Genomic DNA, 26,076 nt, shown 5'->3' on the forward strand with positions numbered 1-26,076 from the left:
TTAAGAGGCTTTCATTCCAGTTCGAAGGTATGATTTTTATATATTTTTTTGCATATGGCAGAAAGGCAGTCGATTTCAAAGTTAGACTTCGTCCAAAACGGGCGTTTTCGTCTATGGCTTCCACTTCTTACTGCGCCATAGCGCGTCACTGAAGCCGTCATCTCACGAATGGTTGACGTCGGGTGAGGCCGCGGGTGATGATGCATGATGACGTGGACCGTCTTCCCTAAGCCCCCCGATTTGACTCGGGGAAGCTAATCGAATGCACCCAATATTTGAATGATATCTCATCATTCCAATCGCTGAAACATGCTGGTCTTCCTAAGTGCTTTTTGGTGTTCTCAGGTTTAGACGACAACTGACAGCATGTAGTATTGTTTTCAATGCCTAATTTGCTGTCATGTCTTTTTAATAATTGTTTCTCTTGACGACAGAGGGCGTTGTCACGAAATCCCATGATGCATTTTGGCGACTTGTTAACTCATCGGAACTCACAAGGTATAAGAGCACAACTCACGGGTAATACTCAACCATCATTACCTTGCAGAGTAGTTTTTGACCTGGTCCAATTTTAGCGATTATCCAGTCCAAAACATTTAACAGCAAAACTACAGCTGAACACCGTTAGTTGATTTCGCAGTTCACGTTGGGTCGAGGTGTAACCATTAGAAAGAAGTGCACTATTTCCTTGATACTACAGACACGGAAGACATTGTGGTTGACGTTTTATGGAATACAGACTTGGTATAGTTCATGCATTTCCTGACACGTTTTGTTTGTCAAGGCACAATGGTGAGGACGTGTTGGACTAGATATTTACTCTGCACATGTTATACATGCTTGGGCCTTCCTCCATGACCTGTTCTGCTCAGAGACTATATTCACATTGGCAATTAGTGCATTTCCGCTTTCACATTAATTCATTCATATTTCATTCATCTTTATTGAAAGAAAGGGTTTATACAATAGTTTGGATTTTAAACGGATAAGCTTAAGCGGTGGGCTTCTCCAAAAAGCAAGCTTGTCAAGTGGAGAAGTCCATTATGTGTAGAAAAAGATATATCATGATAAATACTAATTACATTTGTTCCTTTAACTACACAATGAAGTACACTTGAAGTTACACATACAGAGACAAGGGACCAACAGAAACGGGACAAGACAAAACAAATCTAGTACAATCAGAACCTACATGGGAAATCCTTATAAGAATATGTTCACAGCAAATAATAAGTAAAACTAAAATTAAGCATTATTGTAACATTCCATAAGCAGAGACTTGAATAAAGAATAAAGGCCTACTACTGACAATTCTAAGAGTTTGATTTAATGAGTTCCAAAATGTAGGGCCCTGATAAATAATGAACCGTTAAGGCCAAAAAAAAAGTTTCTGGTATGCGCGCGCGTCGCCGTAGCCATGCGCGTCGGCAAAATGAAAAAAGTTATTTTTCAATGAAAGATGATGTCTCAAAACCGCCAAACTCACTGGTTTGACTGGAATCCTGCTGCTGCACAATTTTAACGTGTTTTTAGATGGGGTTATGGTCGAGAATAAGCTTTATGTGGCCTCTCTGGACTCCCATATATTTGCACTAAGTTTAGTCGGGCACCATTTGCAGTCATCAGCCGACATTTGAAGCAAAAAAAATCAGGTAAAAAAAAAAAGAAAAGCCGCGTCGCCGGACCACTTTTTGGGCAAGCTCCATACCAGAAACCGGAGACTTTTTTTTGGCCTAAGCTTCAGCAGTACGTACATGTCGTGTGTGTGCCCATACCTTTTCAACCTGACGGGTTGAAACCCCAATATTTGGTTGCACCATTGGCTCTGTGGTTGCACCATTATTGCCACCCACACAACATTATTGTCACGCATATACATCGACATAAAAGATCTATTGTTACAATGTTCAGTTGCATGATATGTCTTTCCAAATAAAAAGAAGCATCCTTCACGGTGTTTGAGAAAGACAAACACTGTCAATATGGGAATGGGTGTTTATTTGAAAGGCATGTAGGATTGCAGTAGGAATATCGCAATTGTCCGGAAAGTATAGACTTGCTCAAGCGAAGGTAGGAATGGCACCAAATACCTTGTGGAATCATTCCTCCAGAAATTATTTATAACAATCGTTGAGCGTGGCCAGGTTTGCCCCTCTGGCTCACATGTAACGTGCGTTAGGCCAAAAAAAAGGCTCCGGTTTCTGGGTCTGTAAGATGATGTCTCAAAACCGGCAAACTCTCTGGTTTGACTGGAATCCTGCTGCTGCACAATTTTAATGTGTTTTTAGATGGGGTTACGATCGAGTATAAGCTTTATGTGGCCTCTCTGGGCTCCCATAGCGGTACGTTTTGTACTAAATTTAGTCAGGCACCATTTGTAGTCATCACCGACATTTGAAGAAAAAAAGTAAAAAAAAAAAAAGAAAGCCGCGTCGCCGCACCACTTTTGGGGCAAGCTCCATACCAGAAACCGAAGACTTTCTTGGCCTTAGCTACGTACTCCAGTTACCAAACCATACAAAAAAATTAATGTGTACACGTGTTTTCTGTGTTCTCAAAGTGTACAGTAGCCATGCACTGAGCTAAAACCTCCAAAGGTTGATTGTTATGCATCCTTTCGTAACGATTTTGAGCAATTTTTTGCTTGATACCAACAAAAAATGCATAAAGAGCAAATGATGCTATGTACCTTTAAAATGGTATTGTGTACGAGAAAATTATAAAGGCCTACCACGATAAGATACCAAGTGAAGCGTATGATACCAAATAAAAGTTGCGTTGTGTTGTACGTGGGCTTACCATGGTAGAACAGACCGTGGTTGAACAGACATGCATCTTGTATCCCACTTTCTGTTTGGTTTGAATATCGAGTGGGTGGACTGTCTATTTCTGTGTGTTTGGTTTTGATCATATAGGTAGAGCCTAGAGGGACACGCTTTGTGGAATAATTCGCTGAATCCGCTGACCCGTGCATGCTAGCTGGGACCTGAAGGTCTAGGATCATCATGTATCTATGATGGCATAGCACTAAACCTCGACACTGAGTGGAATCGAAGCCTAGCATCTGTAGAGAGTCGATTACTGGATTCCCTATCTCATTCTGTGATCACTGACGTCGGTTACGTCACTATATCGAGTGGCGTCGTCGATATAGCCGTCCCATACTTCATCATGTGTGCCACCATATCGCGTCCGCCAACTCAATGATACATGTGAATCTGTACACGTATGCGGAAAACATCGATGTGTTTAACTGACGATGATAAACGCTATGGCGGCAGATCCGCATACGAGGTCGGTCCAAAGAATACATGTTCAATAGCCGTCTCGTGCAATGTGTGTTACTGGCTTCTGGTGATAATATAAGCAAATATGGTGCGCTATATTCACTGACTGCACTGTCATATTTGCATTGAATGATGACAAACTATGGGATCACCGTGTGATGGGATGTATTCCCCCGGGGCTTGCGACGCGGAGGACCCGGTAGAGCTGGGGAGAAGCCCGGTCAGTCTGGACATACCAGCCAGCCCCGTTGGAGTAGTGGAAGGACTTAGCCAGTCTCGGAGTGATGTCTACATCGTGGAAGCAATTAAAGGGAAACGAAGGAGAAAGGTATCTTTCAATTAGTAGGATTGAGGGGATGGGTGTCAGCATGATTGCTGAAACAAGTAAGTTGCTGCTTTGACACGAATGTTTTCGATATGGTTATTATTTAGGCTGCTCAGGCAACATGGTTATTTTTGGAGATTCAGGTGAAGTTTGTACCTTCATTCCAGCCACAATTATTTCAATACCGGAAAGAGGCGATGTCACCGAATTTCACTGTTGTCAATATCATTTCAGGGATTCCAGCCAGCGCTTTCGGAGAAAAGTCACAAAGTTACTAAAATAGAAATAGTAATGTGCATGTAACTCCAGAACACATCATTTATAAATCCTCAGTATTAAAGTGGTATGCGCTATTAATACAGTGACCTAAATAGCGCCCTCATCAAGTTTGACCAGCTCTCCCCTTGCCTCAAAGTTGTTATTTTTTTCACGCGGAGGACTATTACTTCCCGCCATTTTGACTGTAATATTCACAACTTCTAGAGCAATACTTGGGTTTTTTTTACATTTAAATAAAATAGTTACCAATCAGTAGTACCAATCTGAATTATTTTCAGGAAATCAGGTTTCCTAAGGAGACCATAGCAATAGTTCCGTTACACCTCATATTTCGCTCTACACCAAAAAAAAGGGTTGTTTCTAAGGTGCTGGATTTTTTTATTTCCTTTTTGAGGACGGGGTTGAAAAGCACAATGGATCCGTTAAGACAGCAAGAACATTTCCATTTCTTCGTGCACAAAATGCGGTAACAAAACACGAGTAACTTAATCGCACTCAATATTTCCCGCCCGTGAATCTGATAATTGGTTGTGAACGCGCCAAAATAAAGCCAGTAATTTGATCAGGACAGTCATTTTTGTTTGTCATTCGTGCATTTCGCTATAACATCTCAATCGCAATCGTACGATAAATATGGAGCTACATGTACACGGACGAGATGGATTAGATTTGATGAGTGATAGTACTTAAATGGCAGAAAGGCTCATAACATGAATTTTACTTGGGAACATATTTTGTGCAACTTTCCACTCCTCTTTAAATGTATGAAAACTATGTGACATCCCTTTTTGGTTAATCTTATTGAAAAGTGCACTTCTTTAAACATTTTAAATTGTCCATGCTTTTCCTGACAAATGAGGGCGCTGTTGCTCTTATGACATTTCAAATTCTGTTCAAATTGTGAACCCACAATTTGCTCACTGAAGACATTTGTGAGAAAACTTTGCACATTTGCCTACTGTCATGTAGGCCAACTGCAACAACAAAGAGTCACCAAAGCAAAGAAAATCTACGACAGCAAAATATACAAACTTCTGGCAGCTTTTGGTGCTGGAATAGCGGTGACATTGAGGTTTCTGCCTGAAATGACATAACGCCTATTTGCGACGGTAAAATTTTGCCTCTAAGTAGGGGATGTAAATTAGGGAGACATTGAAATGTCTCTCTAAATCGACGTGTCTTCCAAAGGTATAACTTATGACGCTAAAGTGTCTCCCAAAGGGTATACTTGTTATTATAATGCAAATATTTATAACGCGCACTATCTCTGGAATCCAACTACAAAGTAACCCATCCTACGAGACCTTGATGTCACATAAATTAACCGACTGAATGGACCATTTGGACTTTGTGTATTTCTTTTTTCGTTTGAAGGAACATTATTGCTCAAAATCTTAAGCAGAGTGCGTAGCAATCAACATGTTGATGTTTCAGTTAGTAGAGAAAACATACGCACATTTGTCTTGGTTCTCACAAGTGCCCGAGCGGTGCAAGCGATTCAAAAATTGCCTTTTGATCTTTTGAAATCGCACCTTCTCGTGAACAATCTCTAAATCAGCACTAGGGGCGTTGAGGTCACAGTGGATGTCGTTTAATAAGTGTGAAACAAAAATGTGCTTGCGAACACCTTTTTAAAAACCAACATCGATGATTATTGGCTTCCCTGACGATACCATTTCAGGCGAAGGCATTATTCATTGATACCAGTCCTTTTTTTCATGCTTAGCAAGGATTTTCTCATTAAATCGATATCGTTTCTGAGTAATTACCAAGTCCGTTCCTACGTGACTTTAAGGGATTGTATACGAAAGGGTGCGAATGTGTCGAATTATAATCCATAGACGAATCTGTGCACGTGATCATCTTGCACTCATGATTGGACATTGTGGCAGATAATATCAGTACGGTGAGATTGAGAATAAGCCAGAACTGCTAGCGTCGGGCCACTTGATCGGATTCTTACGTTCTAGCCTGCTACATACATCACCGCGAGAGATTCTTTTCTTCTGGTCTCAAAGAGCCAGCCTCGTGTATCTTTCGGACTGACTGACAGACGGAATGACTGAATAAGCGCCACACGTAATGTTGACTGGTTGTAGATTGGCGGAGAGAACCGGGCAGTCCTATCGTATATGATTACCCCGTAATACATGGGCTAAATGCGGCCCAGTGTGTAGACCCTTCTGTCGTCTTTGGTTAAACATTCATGAAAAGCCTTCCATATGATAATCATGTAAGCAAAAATTCTTATGTTAAAACTTATTCAGGCGGAACGCATATCATGGTTGGTTTGAATTTAATGTACACCGCGAGGGTACTGTTTCACATAGCCGGTACGGTACATGTCAGTTCTACAAGGCAGGCGAAAACAAAAATGATGAGTTTATTATGAAAATGGTATTCACCTTTGTGCTCGTTACCAATTTGCCTTTAAAGCGCAGGATGGCTCGAAGAATGACATTATTTCCTCATTAGCCAACATGCATAAATACAGATATAGAGATGCATTATTTACAAACTAGAAAACCATGGTGAAGTCCCCTTGAATGGAACACAACATGATCGATGCAAACATTACAGGTGACTCTATAAGGAACAGAAGAGGTTACAAATGTCATTTGGAAATTTGATAACTTAAGACCAGAACATAAACATTTATGTTGTGTTTGCAATATGTGATCAAAGCTCCCGCACGTGACAGCAGAAACCATAATTTCAAAAGGTCCTTTATATCATGCCTATACCTTCAAATTGTAAATTAAAATTATTTACAGATATTTCGAGACGAATTTTAATGCCTTGTTTTTACAAGGTACTTATTTTCTGTAATTGGTAAACCTATCAAAATCCCCACGACGCCAAGCTTGTTATTCCTTTAATCATATTGATTACTCGAGAGATAATTACCGACACGCTCACATATCATATCTGTTCAAAATACAACCACTTATGCGCACTATATGATGCCTAGTTGCAAAAAATATAGACTTGTTATAGAGCTGTTTCATGATCTGCTTAAGCGTAAAATTTGCCCAAGCACAAAAACCTTGCTTAGGCTCTAATATAATCATGTTACCAGCCAAAACTCCATGCGATGTACATTGCTTGTGACTGGTATTTAGCTCTTGTTTACTTAGCACAACAATCACATGAAGTTTTGGTGGGGTAACCTGATTATATTAAGCAAGTTTTTTCGTGCTTAAGCAAACTTTGTGCTTAAGCAGCTCTGTAAAATTGGGCCCAGGGCTTGAATGTTAAGCGAAAAATAACAATAAGCATTTGCATCTTTACAATGAAGAAGACAAATATCAAAATAGATACTGACAGTGACATTACCACACATTTTGGATCATATCTCACTATAGAATGATAACATGTGACTTAGCGAACTTTGGGTGTTTTAATAGTGAATGAAACCCAAAAAACCATTAAATATAGCTATACTTCTTTAGCACTTTTCAACTATATTGTGAGTGACTGCATTAAGAACATCGCCCGATTAACACAGTTTTACTTGCTTTCCGATTAATATTTTTTCAGGGAATATCGGAATATCTGGTGAAATGGAAGGGGTGGTCCAACAAGTAAGTTTCTTTGAGTTTATCTGGAATTTCCATCCGATTCAAGCATTTGACTATCGCGAGTTGTTTCTGTATAAATTCCGATTTTTGCGCAAAGTTTCGACAATTTAGCTCAACAATTTTGTCGCTTAATTGATTGAACGCCATTTTGAGAAATCGCAATGGAGACAATAACTATAATTGTCTAATTTAGAACTAGCCAAAGCGTCGCCTTTTTAAATGACCTCTGAAGAATTTAACCTTAATATCAATGGCTCAAAGATCAGTTCTGTTGTAATTTTTTTTCCACGCGCGCTGTATTTTTTCCCATATTGTCTGCGATAGTTTTGATATCTGGGACGCAGTCAGCGTACCTTACGATAATACATAATTTTCGTCGCAACCAATTAAAATGATTCCACTTCTTAACATGTATTGTTTTTTTATAATGATTAATTAATATCAACTCACATTGCTTCTCTGTCCACAGACACAACACCTGGGAACCGGAGGACAACATCTTAGACAAGAGGTTACTAGACACATACGCAACCAGGTAAGACAAGAGCATCAGGAAATTCTCCTTAATTTTCATGTCGGCCTACGAGTGTAATTAGACAGAGTAGAGTGTAATTCCTGTCAGAAACTCCTTCTGAAAATGTGCTGGTTTTTTTACTACTTGTGTAGCTAAATTAGTTACTTCAGAGTGTTTATACGCCAATTAATAAAAATATGAAACATTATTTGAGTCACTCTCTTTTGTTTTGGGGGGTTTTTTTCAGGTCGTACACTGATGTTAAATTTAGCGCCGCTATTTTGTTTTTGCAGTGTTGAGAAACTTTCGGAATTTCTAAAAGAAATATTCAAAGTGTCTTTATGTCCAATTCTAGATGTATGATATGAGCAGCCGATATTGCACGGCAGTGCAGAGCGAGTCAGCCCGACACCATTCACAAAATTTAACGCTGTAACACCGGCTTTACATTCATTTCACGTGTAAAAACAACGTGGGAGGGGATTTTGTGCAGCAGAAAACAAATATATAATAATTCCCGGAACTTTAAGTCCCCAAATTGTGATTCTATATTAAGCACGAATAACAGTATAAAGGAAACCAAAATAGGAAAGAAAGAGGGAAAAATGGGACAAATGTGTTGTTGCAAGGGGAATTGTTGATCGGGTCCCGACGGCCAGATGTCATTGTGTGTTTCCTTTTTGTAAACAGCGCGTTATTATTGTGTTATTGGACATTATGTTTCAAGGGAACTGCTCAGACTTCGATTCATTGTGCAACTTACTGAATCGCGATATCCAATATGTCCAAGTGATGCGTTCATACCGTCAACTATACGCCATCGTAGGCCCATGAGTAAAGGCGCCTTTTTTACCTATTTTTGCCCGATATCTCTGTATTATGAGAAAAATATCTCTAATTATTAATTAACCCCCCCCAAAAAAAAAAATCTTATAAGAATGAAGATTGCGAATATCACTCTCCACTGTACAGTTTGTCCCCAAAAATTGTCCGTCTGACTATCTTTGAAATATCTACAAAACCATGAAGTCAATTTTATTTTAATTGTGCAGAAACTCCTTTTTCTTGACATCAACATTATAAGTTTCATTGAATTATAGTAACGCATCACTTCACAATGGTCAATCGATCGCAACAACCTTTTTGGACCCTGTGACCAAGTTCCTTGCCTTTAATCAATTTCAGTGATGTATTATGCAAGCTGTGTAAAATCGTTCATGTTGTGAATCAGTCATCATGGCATCATTGCATCAGTCATCATGGCAAGAGTTTAATGCCCTAGGGCAAATGATTCCAATCCTAAACCACATCCATTCAGCCTTTTTTTCACAACATGGGATTTTATACAGCTTGTACATAACACAGCACTGAAATTGAATAAGTCAAGGAATTTGGTCACAATGTTAAAAATGTTGTGATCAACCATTGTGCAGCGAGGCGTGATGTAAATAACATGAAACTCATAGGGGTTGAAGCCAAGGATAAGAGGTATCTGCATAACTGCCTTCGTGGTTTTGTAGTTATTTTAAAAAACAGTAAAACGGACACTTTTTTGTGACATACTGTATGACGAATTGTAGGTTGACATTCAAAATAGTTTACTTTGTCCATCTCCTTAATTTATTCTGAGGACAGACAGCGTTCAAAGTCTCATACATCAAGAAAACTCTCACAAGTTTTTCAGAACCAACTCTTCTATATAATAGAAAAAAACTGATTAGTTTCCCTCACATTCCACACACTTTTCAAATAGAAGTTAGTGGATAAACTAGTGCAGCCTGTCTTCGCACTGCTTCGAAATCAAAAGATTAAAGAAAAATGAAATATAGTCCATTAATTGTGTGAATAAGTTCAGGATTTTTTTTATTTGCTCTATCGCTTGCCATGACGACGCTGACGTAGGGGAACTTATTTACACCTTTCGATTGAAAAAAAAACACACCAGCAACTGGATAATCGTCAGGCGCAAGGGCTGATTGTAAATTTCATTACAAATTCCTCTGTGTGGTGCACAGTTGCTATAACATGTGCAAATCGAAAACCAGTGGAATCCATTTTAATTCTGTGGGCATGTTAAAAAAACACCCGAATTCTGATTTTCGAAGATCCGGCTTGCACTGTTTGTTGAATTTTTTTTAAATAAATAATAAACAATGCGAGGCCATCAATCACTGTACGAAATGTAATCCCCGGATCCACGATGTAGATGCGAAGGCGATCCGATCAGTGAATTTATGACTAAATTCTGTGACTTTGCGTAATCAAAATTCGAAAGTGAAATACAATGTTTGCAGGGTAAACTTTGAAACCATCTTTCAGTAAATAAAAAAACGACAGTAAGGCACCATATCGATTTTTAAAAACTCATTGATATCTGTATTTTTCCTTACGTTCACGTAAATGCTCTCTGACATTTGATATTTTATCGTATTTTTCCCCATCAAATAAACTTTATTTTAGCAAATGCAAATTCGTGATGATATGTTTGTTTATAATTACGTTTTCCCGTTCATGGCGTTTTCTGTAAGCACGTGTGGAAGACACAATCATAGTAATTGACCTGTCTGCTTCACTGGCCATATTTTTATATTTGAGATAGTTCATTAACATTTTTCACAGCGATCGATTTCTCTCCGCGCATGACGTCATTGCGCGTTGATTATTTTTCGTTTAAATTTAATTTCGCCAATTAATAACGGCATTTCAGGAAACGCGACCTTTTGTTATTTTTTGTTTAGATTGTATTTCCTGTTGGGGCGCCTCGGGGAAATGCCTATTGAGGAAATTGAAAATTTACAAAGGGCATATTTCATAACACATCGCCGGCTTTCTTCCGTATTGGTTGGAATACTTCAGTGATATCTCGTTGGCTTTAAAACCAGGATATCTTCGGCACTCAAAGACACAGGATTATAAGGATTTTGTTTTTGACAAAAGGCAACCACTATGGCCTTGAGCTCAGATAGATAACCGAGTTCAGATTTGGCATGTCGTCCTTTGTCCAAGTGAGACAACAGCAATTAAATACTTCATTGGATTTGGGTGAAATTGGGTGTGATTTCGGGCGCACATGTAGGCCTAGTACAAATAGCACCGCAATTCTACTGTTTTATAATTATTTGAAAGAAAACATTGCTCCAAAGATTTTTAGCAAGAGACCTAAGTAGCTTAAAGAATTTAAGACTATAAAGGGACTAAAAAGACCTTTCTTGCATAAAACAAAACAAGGCATTGTTCTTAACTTTTCCAGGCAAGTGCTTAATTATGAATTTTCCATTCACTATTCTGAATCGCAGCTCTACTCTAGAAGGCAGTCCGAAAGCGGTGCTAAAAGGATTAATAATAGAACATGGAATGTAGTTATCCGCCTCTTGTCAGCAACCATAATTGAGTTGTTTTCATTGTATATTGCTTTGCGACACATAGACGAACTTCTAAATATAATGCGAGGCTACGACGAGGCAAAAATGCAGTGTGAATGTACTGCTACGTTGAACCTAAAAATAACACATCCGTAAGAAGAGTTATGGAGGACAATGCTAACAAGAGGGTAATTATAGAGGCAGTGTGCATTGTTTCCTGTTGGTGAGAAGCATGGCAATTACTGAGTGGGGTCTTCCCTTTAATGTTACACTGTTTACCTACTTTCTCATGCAAGGTACTTTAACACAGAAATTGATATTCCGAAGCCACGGGTGATGTAAACAACACAGCTGACCACACCTCTAAATATCAGGAAATACAAACACAAAAAGTGGTCCGGAATTATCTTTCCAGCCTCGTCAATACTTAATTTGCAGGCAAGAACGTTCATGAGAGAATCGAGAGATTTGCATACAATGCAATGTTTGAAAGACGAGGAAATGTAAGGTTGATTGCGCATCAGTCTGAGCGCATGCGTGCAGATTGATTCAATGAGATAATGAATATGAAAGAGACCAAAATCATGTATGCCATGATTGGATGCCAAGTGATGACATCAATTCCATGAGAAAGTAGACACGGCTGCCTGATCAATAGGGGGAATCGTGAGAACTACAAGCATCACAAACTCAAAAATTAATGTGGTATCAAATTGAAAAGGACAACAATTAAGAACTTTTATTTCAGTGGTGTATCATGGAATGGGGGACCTCTAAAATTATGGATTTTACATAGTTATTTTGCCAAGTCTTATTTTGAGGTTTTGTTTTTCAGGCGAAGAGAAAGGTTCACGTTTTGTATAATATTTTGTTAGATAACAATGTACTTATGTTTTAACTTGTACCAAACACGGGGACAAACTGTAACGTGAGTAACGGTAACGTGAGTTACCGAAATGTATCGCTCTAGCGACTTCATGATTAATTGTTTTGAAATAATGGTAGCATAATGATAAAATGGCACTGACAAGATGTTTCCAACAGTGCACATGAGTGAACTTAAATTGCATGGTGTTTATTTTTTGCCATGTCCTCTTTGTGTAAACGTGAGTCGCCGATTAAAAAAAAAGTATTGCCAAACCAACAGAACTTTATTTTGTTGGCATCTTTTCTTTTCTTTTTTGTAGCTTAGTCACTCAACTTCAAGGGATCTTTTGTAAGAAAAATCTCCCTCTTAATGCTTTGACTTTATTTAAAAAAAAAACAGCGTCAGCACAGAGTTAACGGAAAATCCTAAAAATGTAACGTGAGTTGCCATGGAATGGTCCATTGGCGTTCGGCTTACCCACACTCCTTTGCGTTTCTGTAAGTCGAAAGAGAACGTTTATCATCATGTATACGTATATATCAGCCTTTGATAAGCAGCAAATTATCTGTCTCTTCCAATAATAATAACTATTTAATCAGCTCTCTGTCATCGAATATCAAGCCGTTAAAAATTGATGAATTGGACATCCACGCGAGTCGTTTACACCTTGCCGTACAGATATTATTTCCTTTGTAGAATGGTACATCATTTGAAGCTATCCAAAAAGTATATGACGACATTATTGTTAAAAAGCATACTTGGTTTAGATGGTATTGGTACTAAACTATTCTAAAATTATTCTTTCAAGCTGTCATTTTGAAGAAAACACTTTAGGAAGGCCTTTTCAAACGATGTGACTAATACGCATTTTTGGAAATTTCCCTTAGTATATATAGTTCGTTATTAAGTCGGCGCAGTCTGTGGTCGTGTCTCAAGTCCTTATAATATTGTGAATATCTCAGTGCCGGCAAGTTCTGCAAGCTAGATAATACCGCGTGACTAGAGAAAAATCAGTCGTTGTTTTTAACTCGTCAAGTTTCTGTGATCAATAATGAAACGAGGCCGCATGTTGTCGAAGATTATATATCGTCAGGTCTGTACTCAAGTTTTCCTGCATAAAATTTCCTGTGGTGGTGAGGCTTTTGGACTCGGAGGTAATTGAAACTCTATAAAAAAAACATCTGAATTCGATTATAATCATACGAAATTGAAATACTGATAAACTCAAATACGGTACAAAAATAAATGAGCCCCAAATCGCACACAATTTCCACAAATCAAGCGTTCTCTCCTTGGCAGCTTGCAACTTCAAAGAGATAATTACAATTTCAAATCAAATGTTGAAAATTCCTATTTTTTTTAAAATGTTATCACTATAAAGGGAGCACGTATTTTTGCTTCAAACAAATTCTATTCGTGACTTTTTAATTTGCCCGTTTTGTCTGCATCGGAGATCAACGCCATTAAATGTTGAAGACTTTGAACTTGACGGAAGTAATATTGAAGCTGAATAATTTCCGTGCACGTTTTCTTTTTTTGACACGATGGATGTTTTTAACGGTGAATTTGCCATGTATATTTCGGAGATAGACTGATTTTTTTAACGGTGTTTTGAATAATCTTAGAGTAGGAGTACTCAATGCCTTTATTCTTCACACACTGTCGGCAGTATGACATAAACTGTCTTGTGTTTGCTTTGCAGGCGCACTGGTGTGACGTCACGCAGAGGTCGACGGCCCAGAAGGCAGATATCGCAGGTGAGAAGAAAGGGGAAAAAAGGCGCCAAGTCAGAAAATAAAGCGCGCCAAGAAATCGTGTCGTCTGATGAGAGTTTATATGAAGTGAAAGCAGGAATAATCGATACACGTGCGAATTCCAGATGATGACAAAATGGATGGGAGGTCTAGACAATGCAGTTGTGTGGCTGTTTATGTTTTTTTAAGAAGTTTTGTTGTCAGCCTACATATCTGTGACCAGCTCCACAAAAGAGTATTAAGTCGCGCTGAGCATTATTGTGTAATCGCCCGCTCAACATTAAGAGGATGAAAATTTTGTCAAAATGTGATTTTCATTTTTTATCATGAATGACATCTTTAATACCTACAGTTTCAGGTTTCATTCACAGAAATGTTGATTTTGATGAACACAAAGCCTGTTTTCTCAGTTGTGTAATTTGAGCTCTAAGGACGTTATTAATGTTATGTTACGTCATATCTCCAGAATGGGAGGGACTATGGAGCTCTATTATATACAAAATGAAAGCTTACGTTGTGGGCTTTCGCTTATTATAGGCTCGTGTTGTGCAAGAGGATTTTTCATCGACTACATTTTGAGGATTTTAAGAAGATTGCTATTTTCTGTCTAAGATATATTAATTTAATCCCTGCATTCAAATCATTTTCAGCCTTGATTCCTGGGTGAAATTAACCCAACCCACTTTGTGTAATGTGCACTAGGTTTGTTTCTTCTGAGGTCGTCTTCTGCATCCAAATCTCATTTGGTTAGTGTACACGTACATTTGGAAAAGTCTGCTTTTAACAGTGAATTTGATTTTGACGACTATATTTCAGTTCGGCGTATCAGCCTATGACCGAAAGTTATCCAACTGATTTCAATGAAATATGCAACTTCTCTTCGTGCTTCGTTGAACTCTCGTTCAGTGGCGTAGCCAGGAATTTTTCAGTGGGGGGGGGGGGGGGGGGGGGGGGGGGGGGGGCGCTGGGGGGGGGGGGCTGGAACATTTCATGGGGCGTCATGTAGATCAATGATAATTTTTTAGAAAGTCAAAATCTCAGTGGGGGCGACATGGTTTCATGGGGGGGGGGGCTGTCGCACCCCCCCCCTCCCCAAGCCCCCCGTGGCTACGCCACTGCTCTCATTTCTATAAATTAAAATGAAAACAACAGCAAATTATGGTGTGATATAAAGAATCCTCTGTGGTTACCAGAGGTATGGTACAGGCTCTCTGTAAACAACGAATGAACAGGTGATATAACCACGAGTAAATATCAAACGTTCAATCAAGGTAGATAATGCTGGTGTCATAATGGTAGATGACACCATCTGTTGTATAATGATGTAGCATATTGTGCTGGTAGGGATGGTTATAAAAAGATATACCACATATATCATATTACACAGTTTGGCACACACGAAATGCGTAAGGTATCCCTTTGCGTATATACAATTAGGGACCATTGAAAATGGTATCTGTATGTGGCTCGGAAAAATCCGGCGATTAGTTCACTGTTTTATGCTAAAAAAAATGTCGAATCCCAACATACCCAAAACTCGATATTACACACTGCCTATGGTTATCTCGATGAAATAACAACGGAAAAAAAGATGAAGTAACAGGAAACTTTTTCCGGTGCCGCAGTGACGTTTCTTGTCAAGGGCGGATCCAGAATTTTCGGGGAGCCAAGAGGGCTCGAGTATTTGTTTTACAAAAAAGGGGAAGTGGATGAAGTATATCTCTAGTAGCGTATGCTATTTCAGGTGACGGCTAGCGAGGGATATACGCAATGTTTGTCTTCACTCCTCCGAAAAATAAAATCGTTGGGGTGGGGGGGGGGGATGACCCCCGTCCCCCCCCCCCCCCCCCCCCGATCCAATGTTTCTGTACGCACACCTTTTAAACCGTATACGCATATCATGTAAATTCGAATTCAAGTTCAGTTTTTGCATCATTGCCTTTGGTAGCGTGCTCGGACCGCCACACGTCAAAAGGTACATGAAAGGTACATTAAAAGCAACGGCTGTGCGGCATAAACCTCGTCCGTAATAAAGCATTAATTGCTGGGGACTTAATGACAGTCTGAGACGATTAACTAGGAAGATTCATTGTGTATTATTATATGGGATATATGGGATAGAAATGGCTAGTTTCTAGCGTACGCAAGATTTGCTTATAGGTGAGATTATTCATAGTTTTTTTCCTTCAGTTTTTTTAATTTCGGGGGAAAATTGGATTATGTGTTCCATAATTTAATATTTTGCTATTATTTGGATTGTGTGTGTCCCGGCATTGTTCAATCATACACCAGTACATCATGGCATCGATTTCGAAAACAAAAAAATGAAGAATAAATCTTACTGACCAAATTAATATTAACTCTGAATATAGATCCGCGCAAAAACAAACCGTGCAGGGCTGGCTTACTTTCACATTTCAGCATCTAATGTCAGTTTTTGTCCGTATTAACCCAATCAATCTATGAAGTTCTACTTGTTCCATAATTTAATAATTCTAGAGTCTTAACGGGGGCCAATGCTGCAGGGGACCCAAAATACCTGGTTAGGTTTGACTAGAAAGAGTCAAAACGTGCACCCATTTCCTACAGCTAGGATTAGCTGTATGCAAATTTGACGTTTTCCACTCAAAGTTAACTACAGTAAAAAAAAAAAACGCAATCCAAATGGCAGACCAATTTTGAATAACGTTTTGTCTTTAGCACTTTCAAAATCTAGGATATGAAAGCCCAATCAATGAGCTTTCTTTTAGTACAAGAATCATTCAAATCACTTATGTGCTTTTCAAGTTACGGAATTTTGAACACAAACACCTTTTTAAAGTTCTGTCCACGGATCCCAAAAAAAGGTAAATGTTTCAGCAAATCGAAAACAATTCACATGCATCCCTGAGAGAATTGTTTTTGAATTGAATTCGTTTTGTTGAAGGACGCTTACCTCTTCTGTGATCCGTAGACAGAGCTTTAAAACGGTGTTTTGTGTGCAAAGTTCCGTAACTTGAAAAGTACATGAGTGATGTGAATGATTCTCTTACCTAAAGAAAGTTTAATGACTGGGCTTTCATATAAGTGCTAAAGGCAAAACTTCATTCAAAAATTGGTCCTGTCATTTGGTTTTTTTTTTCACTCACCCTGTAGAATTTTTCAAGAGTATATATAGGGGCTTCATTTTCTGAAGGGGGAACTCAATGGGTTTTGCACAATAATACTCATTCCTTTCCCCTTACATTTCATCACGGGGCACACTTAAAGATGTTGCACTGACCTTGAATGAACCCCCCCCCCCCCGGCGTCTCCCTTAGTTATGCCACTGAATGGTGCCATGACAGATAAAGGAAATCCAAAAAAGCTTTTTTTTTAATTGTCTCGTAATAATTATCTACGAAACCGCGATGCATGCATCATCATTACCATCACTTAAGGTGTGCCCAGTGTAATATGGAATCATACTCATTCATCTGTTTTGTTTAGGTTTTTCGCACATTTGCTTCTTAGTACAACGTTTCATCATCCCTCGTTTCATTGGTCAACAAAGTTTACTTTTCCCCGTCTTAACTGGGTTTTTTTGCCTTTCTATCCTTTATGATGATGACATTTTAGTGAACAAATGATTGTCCATTTTATTTTCTAATGTACCTCTGTTTTACAAGAGTGCACAAACGTTCAAAGTTGAAGTATTTCAAACAAAACTGACTGTTCTGTGATTTGTTTGTTTTCTTTTCACAGCCGTCTCCCATGTACCTGTCTAATGTACCATATGACTGGCCTAACTCTGAATTTCCAAGCCGATTTCGATTGGTGAAGGATCCAAGCAACGGGACATGGTGTACGAGGCACACCCCAGTGGTCACCGCTGCCTCTCCACCGGGGCAATCGTCGCGATTCCCGGTAGGGAATCAGGCGTCAGATACGGTGGGGCTTACCGCTCGGAAGGCTTACTCCAGGTCTACTTCGGCTCCCAGTGCCTCGTTTGGTAGGCGAGATACCGCGGCAGTCAACCCGGGAGATTACCGATCGGATTGGACATGGAGTCCCAACTCGGACCGTAGTCAGACTTCACTCAACACGTCCGAATCAGGTGACCGGGAAGCCTGCGCCGCCACCGAACGAGACTTCGCGAGTTTTTACGTGGACGAGCTGCCAGAACTACAGCTCGACAGAAATACGGAACAGCATCGCCTGGATCCCAAGCTCTCGCCAAAACTCGTGCTCAGGAGGATCACATCTACCGAGACTTTGCGAGAACATCATCCGACGGAGGAAAAAGACGATTCGGACACGGATGAGGCACATTTTTCTGACCCGGACGAAATCAAATATTACCCAAAGAATTCAAAAAGGGTAGAAACCACACGCGAGCCTGTTGCCAATCAACAATCATCACAAGAATGTTGCCATGACAACACAAACGACAGAGAACTGAAGAGGAGGTTCAGATTTCCTCCAGTAAACAAAGAAGCCATCTCGATGCCTGCCAAACCCACCAACTTGGATGCGTCCATGCCTCAACGCGCCAAGAGATCAGAGGGGGTAGTGGTGACTGATGTAACAGCAGGCGGTGTCACTATTACTATCAGGGAAAGTGGTCATGCTGATGGTTTCTTTGGAAACAAGGTTATCACATGATTAACCTGATTGCACTCGCAATTTGTTGACAATAATTGTTACGAACAAGATGTTTGCCATCCATCGATGCCATATGCAGGCACTGAGTGCTCGGTACATCCCTCACTGGGATGTGAACCCACGACCTTCTGCTTCTCAGCACATCTCATTAATATGTCATGTATTATGCCGTGATCCGATATCATAAGCTGATCGCATACCAGAAATGATTAACAGTATCATAGATACTAAGATTGCGTCTGAATGACTTAGTTACGACGGGCATAAAACCATCCACTTCACCCATACATGCATGCTTCAAGTAATTCAGAAATACAGCGAGTCCCAAATATATCCGCAACTTTTCTTTTGCGAGGCTTTAGCGTCGCAGCGGAAACACGTACCGCCATTATTTTCATATCATTTTAAAGCTTGGAATCTTAACTTTATCTCTGGTAAGTATTGGTTTGATTTTCAAAAAGGTTTTGAAATAGGCATGTCAAAAACGAAGTAAACCGATTTCAAAGAAAATCAACCATGTGCATTTTGTTCTAATGTGGAAATGCTTCATCATGTTCATAATGTGACGATCTCAGCCTTTTACTTTTTGTGTTTCCTTTTCTTTTTCGATCCACGTAGACTACACCTAAAATAAATTCACACTATTGTTCTTCGTTTCAAGTTCAATACGTTTTTAATATAAATCAACTGTTTTATATTTTTTGGTTATTTCAACAGCTTGTTGACTCGAGTTTGCATCTGATGTACCACATCATCGATTTCCCTTGAAATCGGTTGATTATTTTTCTCGACATGCCCTTATTTGAAATGAATAATTTTGAAACTCTTTTAAATATTAAACCAAAACTCACCAGGGATAAAGTTAAGATCCCAAGCTTTAAAATTGTATAAAAATAATGGCGGTTGTTGTTTCCGCGCCGACGCTAGAGCCTCGCAAAAAAATTGCGGGTATTTCGGGAAATACCCATTTTCATTTCGAATTCTGTTGGATAGCAATTGGCACGATCACTATATGAAATTTAATTGCTAATTAACAATATTGCATAATTACACGCAGTACTATAACACTGTACGATTATTTGCTGTACTGGATTAGTTCCCTCTTTACCTTTTTGTCTCAACTAATGCCATTAGTACAAGTTGACTTCCGGTCACTCTATCGTGTAAGGAAACGCAAAGGATTGTGGTTACTCGAACCAAACTTTGGCACATTCGACATTTTGTGTTCAAACGCGTGCTACTCTCATCTGACCTGGTCACAAAGTCCATTATATTTTATTGTTTAAGAGTTTAAAAGTCGGACTGGAACCAGCGGCGTCGATCGCGCATTGAACATAACACCGTACCGTTTACCAACGAAGCGGTGATAGTTGGGTTTTATATATTGGAAATGGGAATATTGAAAATTTCAATGTAAATGAGTTAGAGGTAAGTTGCAATAATTATAGTATAATTGCAATGCAATTTAGTAGGTGGCAGTGATGGCTAGTGCGTACATTGCTTGCCTCTCGCCACTGTGGCCCGGGTTCGATTCCCGGCTCGGACCATTATGTGAGTAGAGTTGTGCATTGATTCTCTCCTGTGCCACGAGGGTTTTTTCCGGCTCTCTGGCTTTCCTCCCTCCGGAAAAATCTGCGTTCTTCGCAATTCAGCTTCTCAGCCGCGAGTAAGGATTATTTTCCTCCTCCCAATTGTTATTATTATTATTAATTGTACATTAATCCTACAAATTAAGTGTGGAATGTCACTGTATCGACTAATGCAAGGAGGGGTAACAGGATTTAGAGTGGAAAGTTATATTCTGCTTTTGAAAGAGTTTCAATAAACGCCCGCGCTTTTCCCTAGCTCAATCGGAAGAGTGAATGTTCACCCTTTGTGCAAAGAGCCATAATTATCATTTGCTTAAAAAACACGCGAGGGACCCAATTTTTAGACAGATTGTTTTCTCGTTAGGATCGGACAGCTGGGGATTTCATCATAGCAAGTTGTCTTGGAATAAGGTTCGATCGTGAGCACATGAAATCGATAAGTCTAAGGTTTCGCGATTTTTTGTCTGAATTGCACGGGAAAGTATAATTAATTCTCTTTCTAGCAAATGCAACGCGCATACAATGGAGTCGGCGTGTTCTTTTTTGGTCATCAAGGCTCAATTTGAGGGCTTTACTCGCACACCTTTTGTCATCGTGTAGGACATGTGCATGTTTTTAGTTAGGCTATAAATGCGAAACAATTTGCATATTCCGTGCTCGCCTTCTCTACTTGATAAATGATATAATTATAATTATTGTCATATAATATTTCTTGAAATGAAAATCGTTCTGTGTTGAGTTATTATCTAAAGAAATTCGATGAGACGGATACCATTAGACCTACGGATATTGAATTGTATTCTGTGAGAGATATAATAACACACTGCAGCATTAAAAGGTAATGTGCCGTTTAATGATTAATAACGCGCGTGACGTCAATCCAAATGCATTCAAAGGTATAATTATAGACTGGACAAAGCAGTACAATAAGAAATGTCTTTCATTGAGCATTGTCCTGAGCGAACTGCATGTGTAGTATCAAGCGTCATGCAGAGATGGTTCTCCGTGTATGCTTTAGAATGAGTGTGCATGCAGTTGAGCAAACCTCCCATGTTTTATTCCCTCCTGCAGGGACAAACAAACAAGATAAAATTCGATATTTTGCAGTGAATCGCGGCCATGTTGGACCTTGAAAAAGGGAGACTCTTTTCAAGTATAGTTATCATGACGATTACTAAGCAATCAGGTGAAAACTTGTGCATATGGCAGACGCTCATAGTCTCTTTCACCAAACCATGCGAAGGGCAGAAGGTCATTAAAGTCGCATCTAGCATCCGATAAATTTAATAGATTCCTTGGGAAGTATCTTGAGAAATTACCAAACGCGAATCAGTCTTATTTGTTGATTTGGACAAACAGGAGTCGGTAACACTTATCCTGATCATCTTCAGAAAATTGAATGCCATGCAGTTATGTGTGAATTTGAATTCTGTTTCGAATGTGAAATTGTGGCGATCGCTTATTGATCTTCATTTCATCGTTCTTGCATGGAGTATGTTGATGTTGCGTGTTCCCTACTCCACGTACCTGCAATCGAACGAAGTGTACGTGACCTCCTAACCTTTCCTTCATTCGCATTATTGATTATAGAACTTAATTGTTATCTGTTACTCTCTACTTCATGCTTCTATACTTTACTCTAACACAGCACGTCAACTGATGATAAGACTATATACATGGATAGAGTAGCAAGCAGCAGTGCATGTAGTACTTTATAATTATATCGCAACATTGACACGGAGCAGTATTTTTGAAGTGACCAAAATAGATTCAAAACTAAACTTTAACCTAGCATGAAAACGCGCAGTCACTGCATGCGTTCATCACAAATCGTTTACCGTAGCCGTGAGCATGTAGTGCACCTCCGTGCTTCCCCCCCCCCCCCCCCCATCGGTTTCAGGGTTAACCATGCTTTGCTGACCGCCACAGCGAGGGTCACATGTGAAATTAGCATATTCCGTAACCTGTAAAAGGGTCTTTTAGGTTAAACGTTTTTCAAGTCTCGAGTTTGAAGTGAAATATGCCAAGTGAGAAAGCGTCAGCCCTGCCTCTATAATGCATGCCTCAGTTGTTCGTTTGTTCTTCATTTTGTCGGCTTTTAGTCCAGTAATAATGTGCTTTGACAGAATCATTACGAAGTGTGGATTGACCCTGAATATGCTGAAAATTGCCTGGCGGGCTGATCATGTGTGTCTCAGCGGCAAATATTGCCAATTAACCGGTCAACCAGGGAAGAGAGATATAGAGAAACAGGTTTATCCCAAGGACAGACGGGCAGGTTGCTATTCTGGGTCAGATTGCCATGCTAGACTTGATTTTAAAGGACTGTGTATATTCTTTTCAAGTTACCTGTAGGTTTTTTACAATGCCAACATTTTACAAATGACAAAAGCCTTGAATTTGCCGAGGGGGTCGTCTAGCCTACCTGAGGTACCCAACCGGCTCCCTGACAATTTTTGACAAGGCACTAAAGGCAGCATTTTCGCAATTGAATGCCTTTGAAAGCAATATCGGTTTCCTTTTTAAAGGCATGGATGATCGTTTGCTTTTCATGCATTTTGTTCGTTTCCAATAACAGCACCACTCAAAATCCAATATTGAAAACCTAATCAGTCGAACATAAGTGGCACTTTTCCAAGAAAAAAAACACAGTGAAAACCATGCAAACCTTTTGATCACGAAACACGATTTCGCCAATAGCAATCTTTATTTCCACAAATCAGTTAGCTGTTTCGTTGAAAATAATTCACCTACATAATATGTCTTGATTTATTACGGCCGTTTGTTACCTAAACTATAAAGGTTAATGTCATGGCGTAAACCTGGCCAACAATGCCCAGCAGTGCCATGGCCTGATGATGCATGTTCCCTACCGTGTAAAATCCAGTCGAATTGATGAGTGGGCTTAATGGGTGCCAGCATTTTGTTCGGCAGTCCAGCGCACATAAGGCTGTCGATACAATGAGGCTTAACAACATAACTGGTGTACGTGTATTTCCGACATGCATGCAATATTCCCGCTCCGAATCTGGCCATAAGTGTAATTATTGACGGCGTTTGAAGACAGCGGCTCCATACAAGTAACCGAACAAGACTAGGGGAAACCAGTTGAAAGCTGGTCCCAGGGTGCCAAAAGATCTATTGTACTGAATATAATATATTATGTTATTTATTTATTTGTTTTATTTTTTTCTGGTGAAACTTCGGGATTCCTCAAAAGTGCCTGAGGCACTCTAGCTCGAAAACCTGAAGAAACATGTTAGATTCAGAATGTCTATAATCGCTGGAGGTCTTTTCGTGCGTCTTGTCTACAAAATGGGCCGGATTTTATAGCTTAAAGTTTTTAGGCTGCTTTATTGGCGTTAAAACGGGGTAATCCTATATAAGATAGCACTGCCCGGCTCACACGTGACTGTCAGTCAGTCAGTGACTTGACCAGTCAGTCAGGTAGCCCTGCCCTCTGGGGCCAGCACTAAACCTAAGATTTCATAACCTGTGGTTCTCATTAAAGGTAGAGTAGATCATTTGCAGCTATCCAAAAAGTAACTGACACAATTATTGCTGAAAAGCTTACTTGGTTTAAAGCAGAGGCGTAAATCCGGGGTGGGGTGGGGTGGGGTGGGGGTATATATCCCCCCACACTTTTTGACCGGGGGGATGGGCTATTGAATCACCCCCCCCCCCCCCCAGGTCATGGGTTCGAGTCCCACCCGAGTGATTTTTTTCCAACTTTCACTCGGGAGGTAACACACTGCGTATACATTGTTTATACGTCGTGTCGGTGAAGGGCAAAACCGAGGCACTAAATTCCCTGTGAAATTGTTCTTTCTGGTATGCTGTCATTTTGAAGAAAACAATATAAAAGGTAATTTTCAAAGATGCGTCTATTAAAGACGCATTTTTGGAATTTTCCGTTAGTATTTCGTCGGTTCGGTGCGTGACATCGCGTATATGAAATGTGCTGAATGAGAACGTGTCCCGGACGCTGATTTCGGGCGCAATTCAAAACATGACTCGGCAACTTTTGAATGGAAATCGAGATCCTAGAATATTGTTTTCTCGGAATATACAGCATTCACTGAGCTAAAAATGTCATCATCGGGTTAGTTATTGAGCACCCTTCTTTGGATTTTTAGTCCTTTTGTTGCTTCAAACGAAAAAAACCCTGCACATATACTCTACCTTTAATCAGTTGGTACATGAGGTCAATTGGTCATATAGGCCAGTTATATCTGCATGGTATATGTATCCGTTCGTGATCTTATATTTATCCCCTACCCCGCCCATTGATTCTATTTGTAATAATCGCTTATTCAAAATAAGCCCATCACATGATCTTTTTATAATGTATCTCCGACAACTGAAAAAAATAATATTTATACTAATATACTTTGGACTTTGCATCTGTGACTTCCCCGGTCAACATTAGGAAACAAACAGCGTCGTAAAATGGTTATATGTTTACGTTACTTCTTTTTTTGTTTATATAGGAAAAGGTTATCCATTGAGACAATGGCTTTCATACGTTCTTACCGAGATGGGTACAGAATGTCCAAAATAACACATTATTTTGCGCCAAACAGGGAAATTATTTTTAACTCGTGTAGAGGCCTATCATGTGAGAATGTCCCAAATAACACATTATGTTTCGCTGTACAGGAAAATTATTCTACCCTCGTCTAGAGGCCTATCATTGGAAATGTCACAGGTGACGAGGGGTATATGTACTGGGGTTGCACGTTTCCTCCGTAAATTTAAATTGATGGATGTATTTCATGTTTGTGTATAGAACTAAAATTGGACAAATTGTCCACGTCCTTTTCACGGAAAGGGAGTTTAGTGGTAACAGCACGTCGGTTCACGTTGGTTGTCGTGGTTTTGAGAAAAAGCAGTCAATTCGAATTCGACGAATTGTTTTCTCATATTTCATGTCAAAGTTGAATTGTTGTGAGGAAATGTCATTTTAAATTCTAATGTTTAATCTGCAGTTGCATATCGCAAAAGAAAACAATATATTTTTATCTCTTGTCTCACTTGATTTCTAATTATCCCACTGTATTGACGACGTGGTATATTTAACACTGCAATTCTCTGCAGTTCAGACAGATGAAATATAATCATACAACCTTTATTTTTGTAATAATCAGATAATGTGATTACATTGTAGATAGATCTAAAAATAAAATGCCAATAATTCTTTGAGAAATATTAAGGTGTTGTCACGGACTGTAAGATATTGAATGTACACATTGTCCATATTTATTTTGATTGAATAAAGTAATCATGATAACACACTATTCTCTGTCGCACGCCCGAGTATAAGCGTGTTCTTGTTCAAACGTCAATTGAGAATGCGGGAAAGGAAATCGAATTGTTAGCATTTCTGTCGATGACACATGATTATGCAAAACTGGAAGAGACGAACGACAGCTGCAAACGAAAACCAAATCATATTGGGTAATACATCGGGTATATCCACAGCTTGTGACGGCTATTTTATGACACCTGCGCGCTAACGATATCATCAGTCTGGCAATATACATATCCATATCGCGTTTCAGTGGCTCAAAATAATATCGTGGCTTATGTCCAATGTGTGTCTGATTCTATTTGTCAGGGAAGTCATTCTGAAACGGGTTGTGAATTAGGAAGGAGAAACGGAACGCATCGACAAAGTAATTGACAGTTATAGTTATGACATTTAGTGTGGGCAAAATGAACATGAAAACAGCATCGAGAATTGCATAGGTGATGGTTAAAGTATTCTATGGTGGCCTTGAAGTTACATTGCGATCTCGTTGGAAATATTTTTGCATTAAGTTTGCTCATTGACTTAATAGTACAATGCACTAAAACAACAATGAATTACCAAATGCAGAAAAATTACCACAGCC

At 39.4% G+C, this 26,076-nt stretch overlaps 1 protein-coding gene across 1 annotated transcript; it reads left to right on the forward strand.

Annotated features, from left to right (window-relative positions):
- Window positions 1–2,942: 2,942 nt before the first annotated feature.
- LOC119738613 (polycomb group protein Pc-like) lies at window positions 2,943–19,207 on the forward strand. Its single transcript, XM_038213521.1, has 5 exons — window positions 2,943–3,615; window positions 7,432–7,475; window positions 7,942–8,007; window positions 13,919–13,973; window positions 17,694–19,207. Exons 1-5 carry the CDS (start codon window positions 3,430–3,432, stop codon window positions 18,591–18,593), a joined length of 1,251 nt encoding a protein of 416 aa, XP_038069449.1. The 5' UTR covers window positions 2,943–3,429; the 3' UTR covers window positions 18,594–19,207.
- The last annotated feature ends 6,869 nt before the right edge of the window (window positions 19,208–26,076 follow it).

The sequence above is a fragment of the Patiria miniata genome, unplaced genomic scaffold, assembly GCF_015706575.1.
Source record: "Patiria miniata isolate m_02_andy unplaced genomic scaffold, ASM1570657v1 HiC_scaffold_3, whole genome shotgun sequence".
Lineage (NCBI taxonomy): Eukaryota > Metazoa > Echinodermata > Asteroidea > Valvatida > Asterinidae > Patiria > Patiria miniata.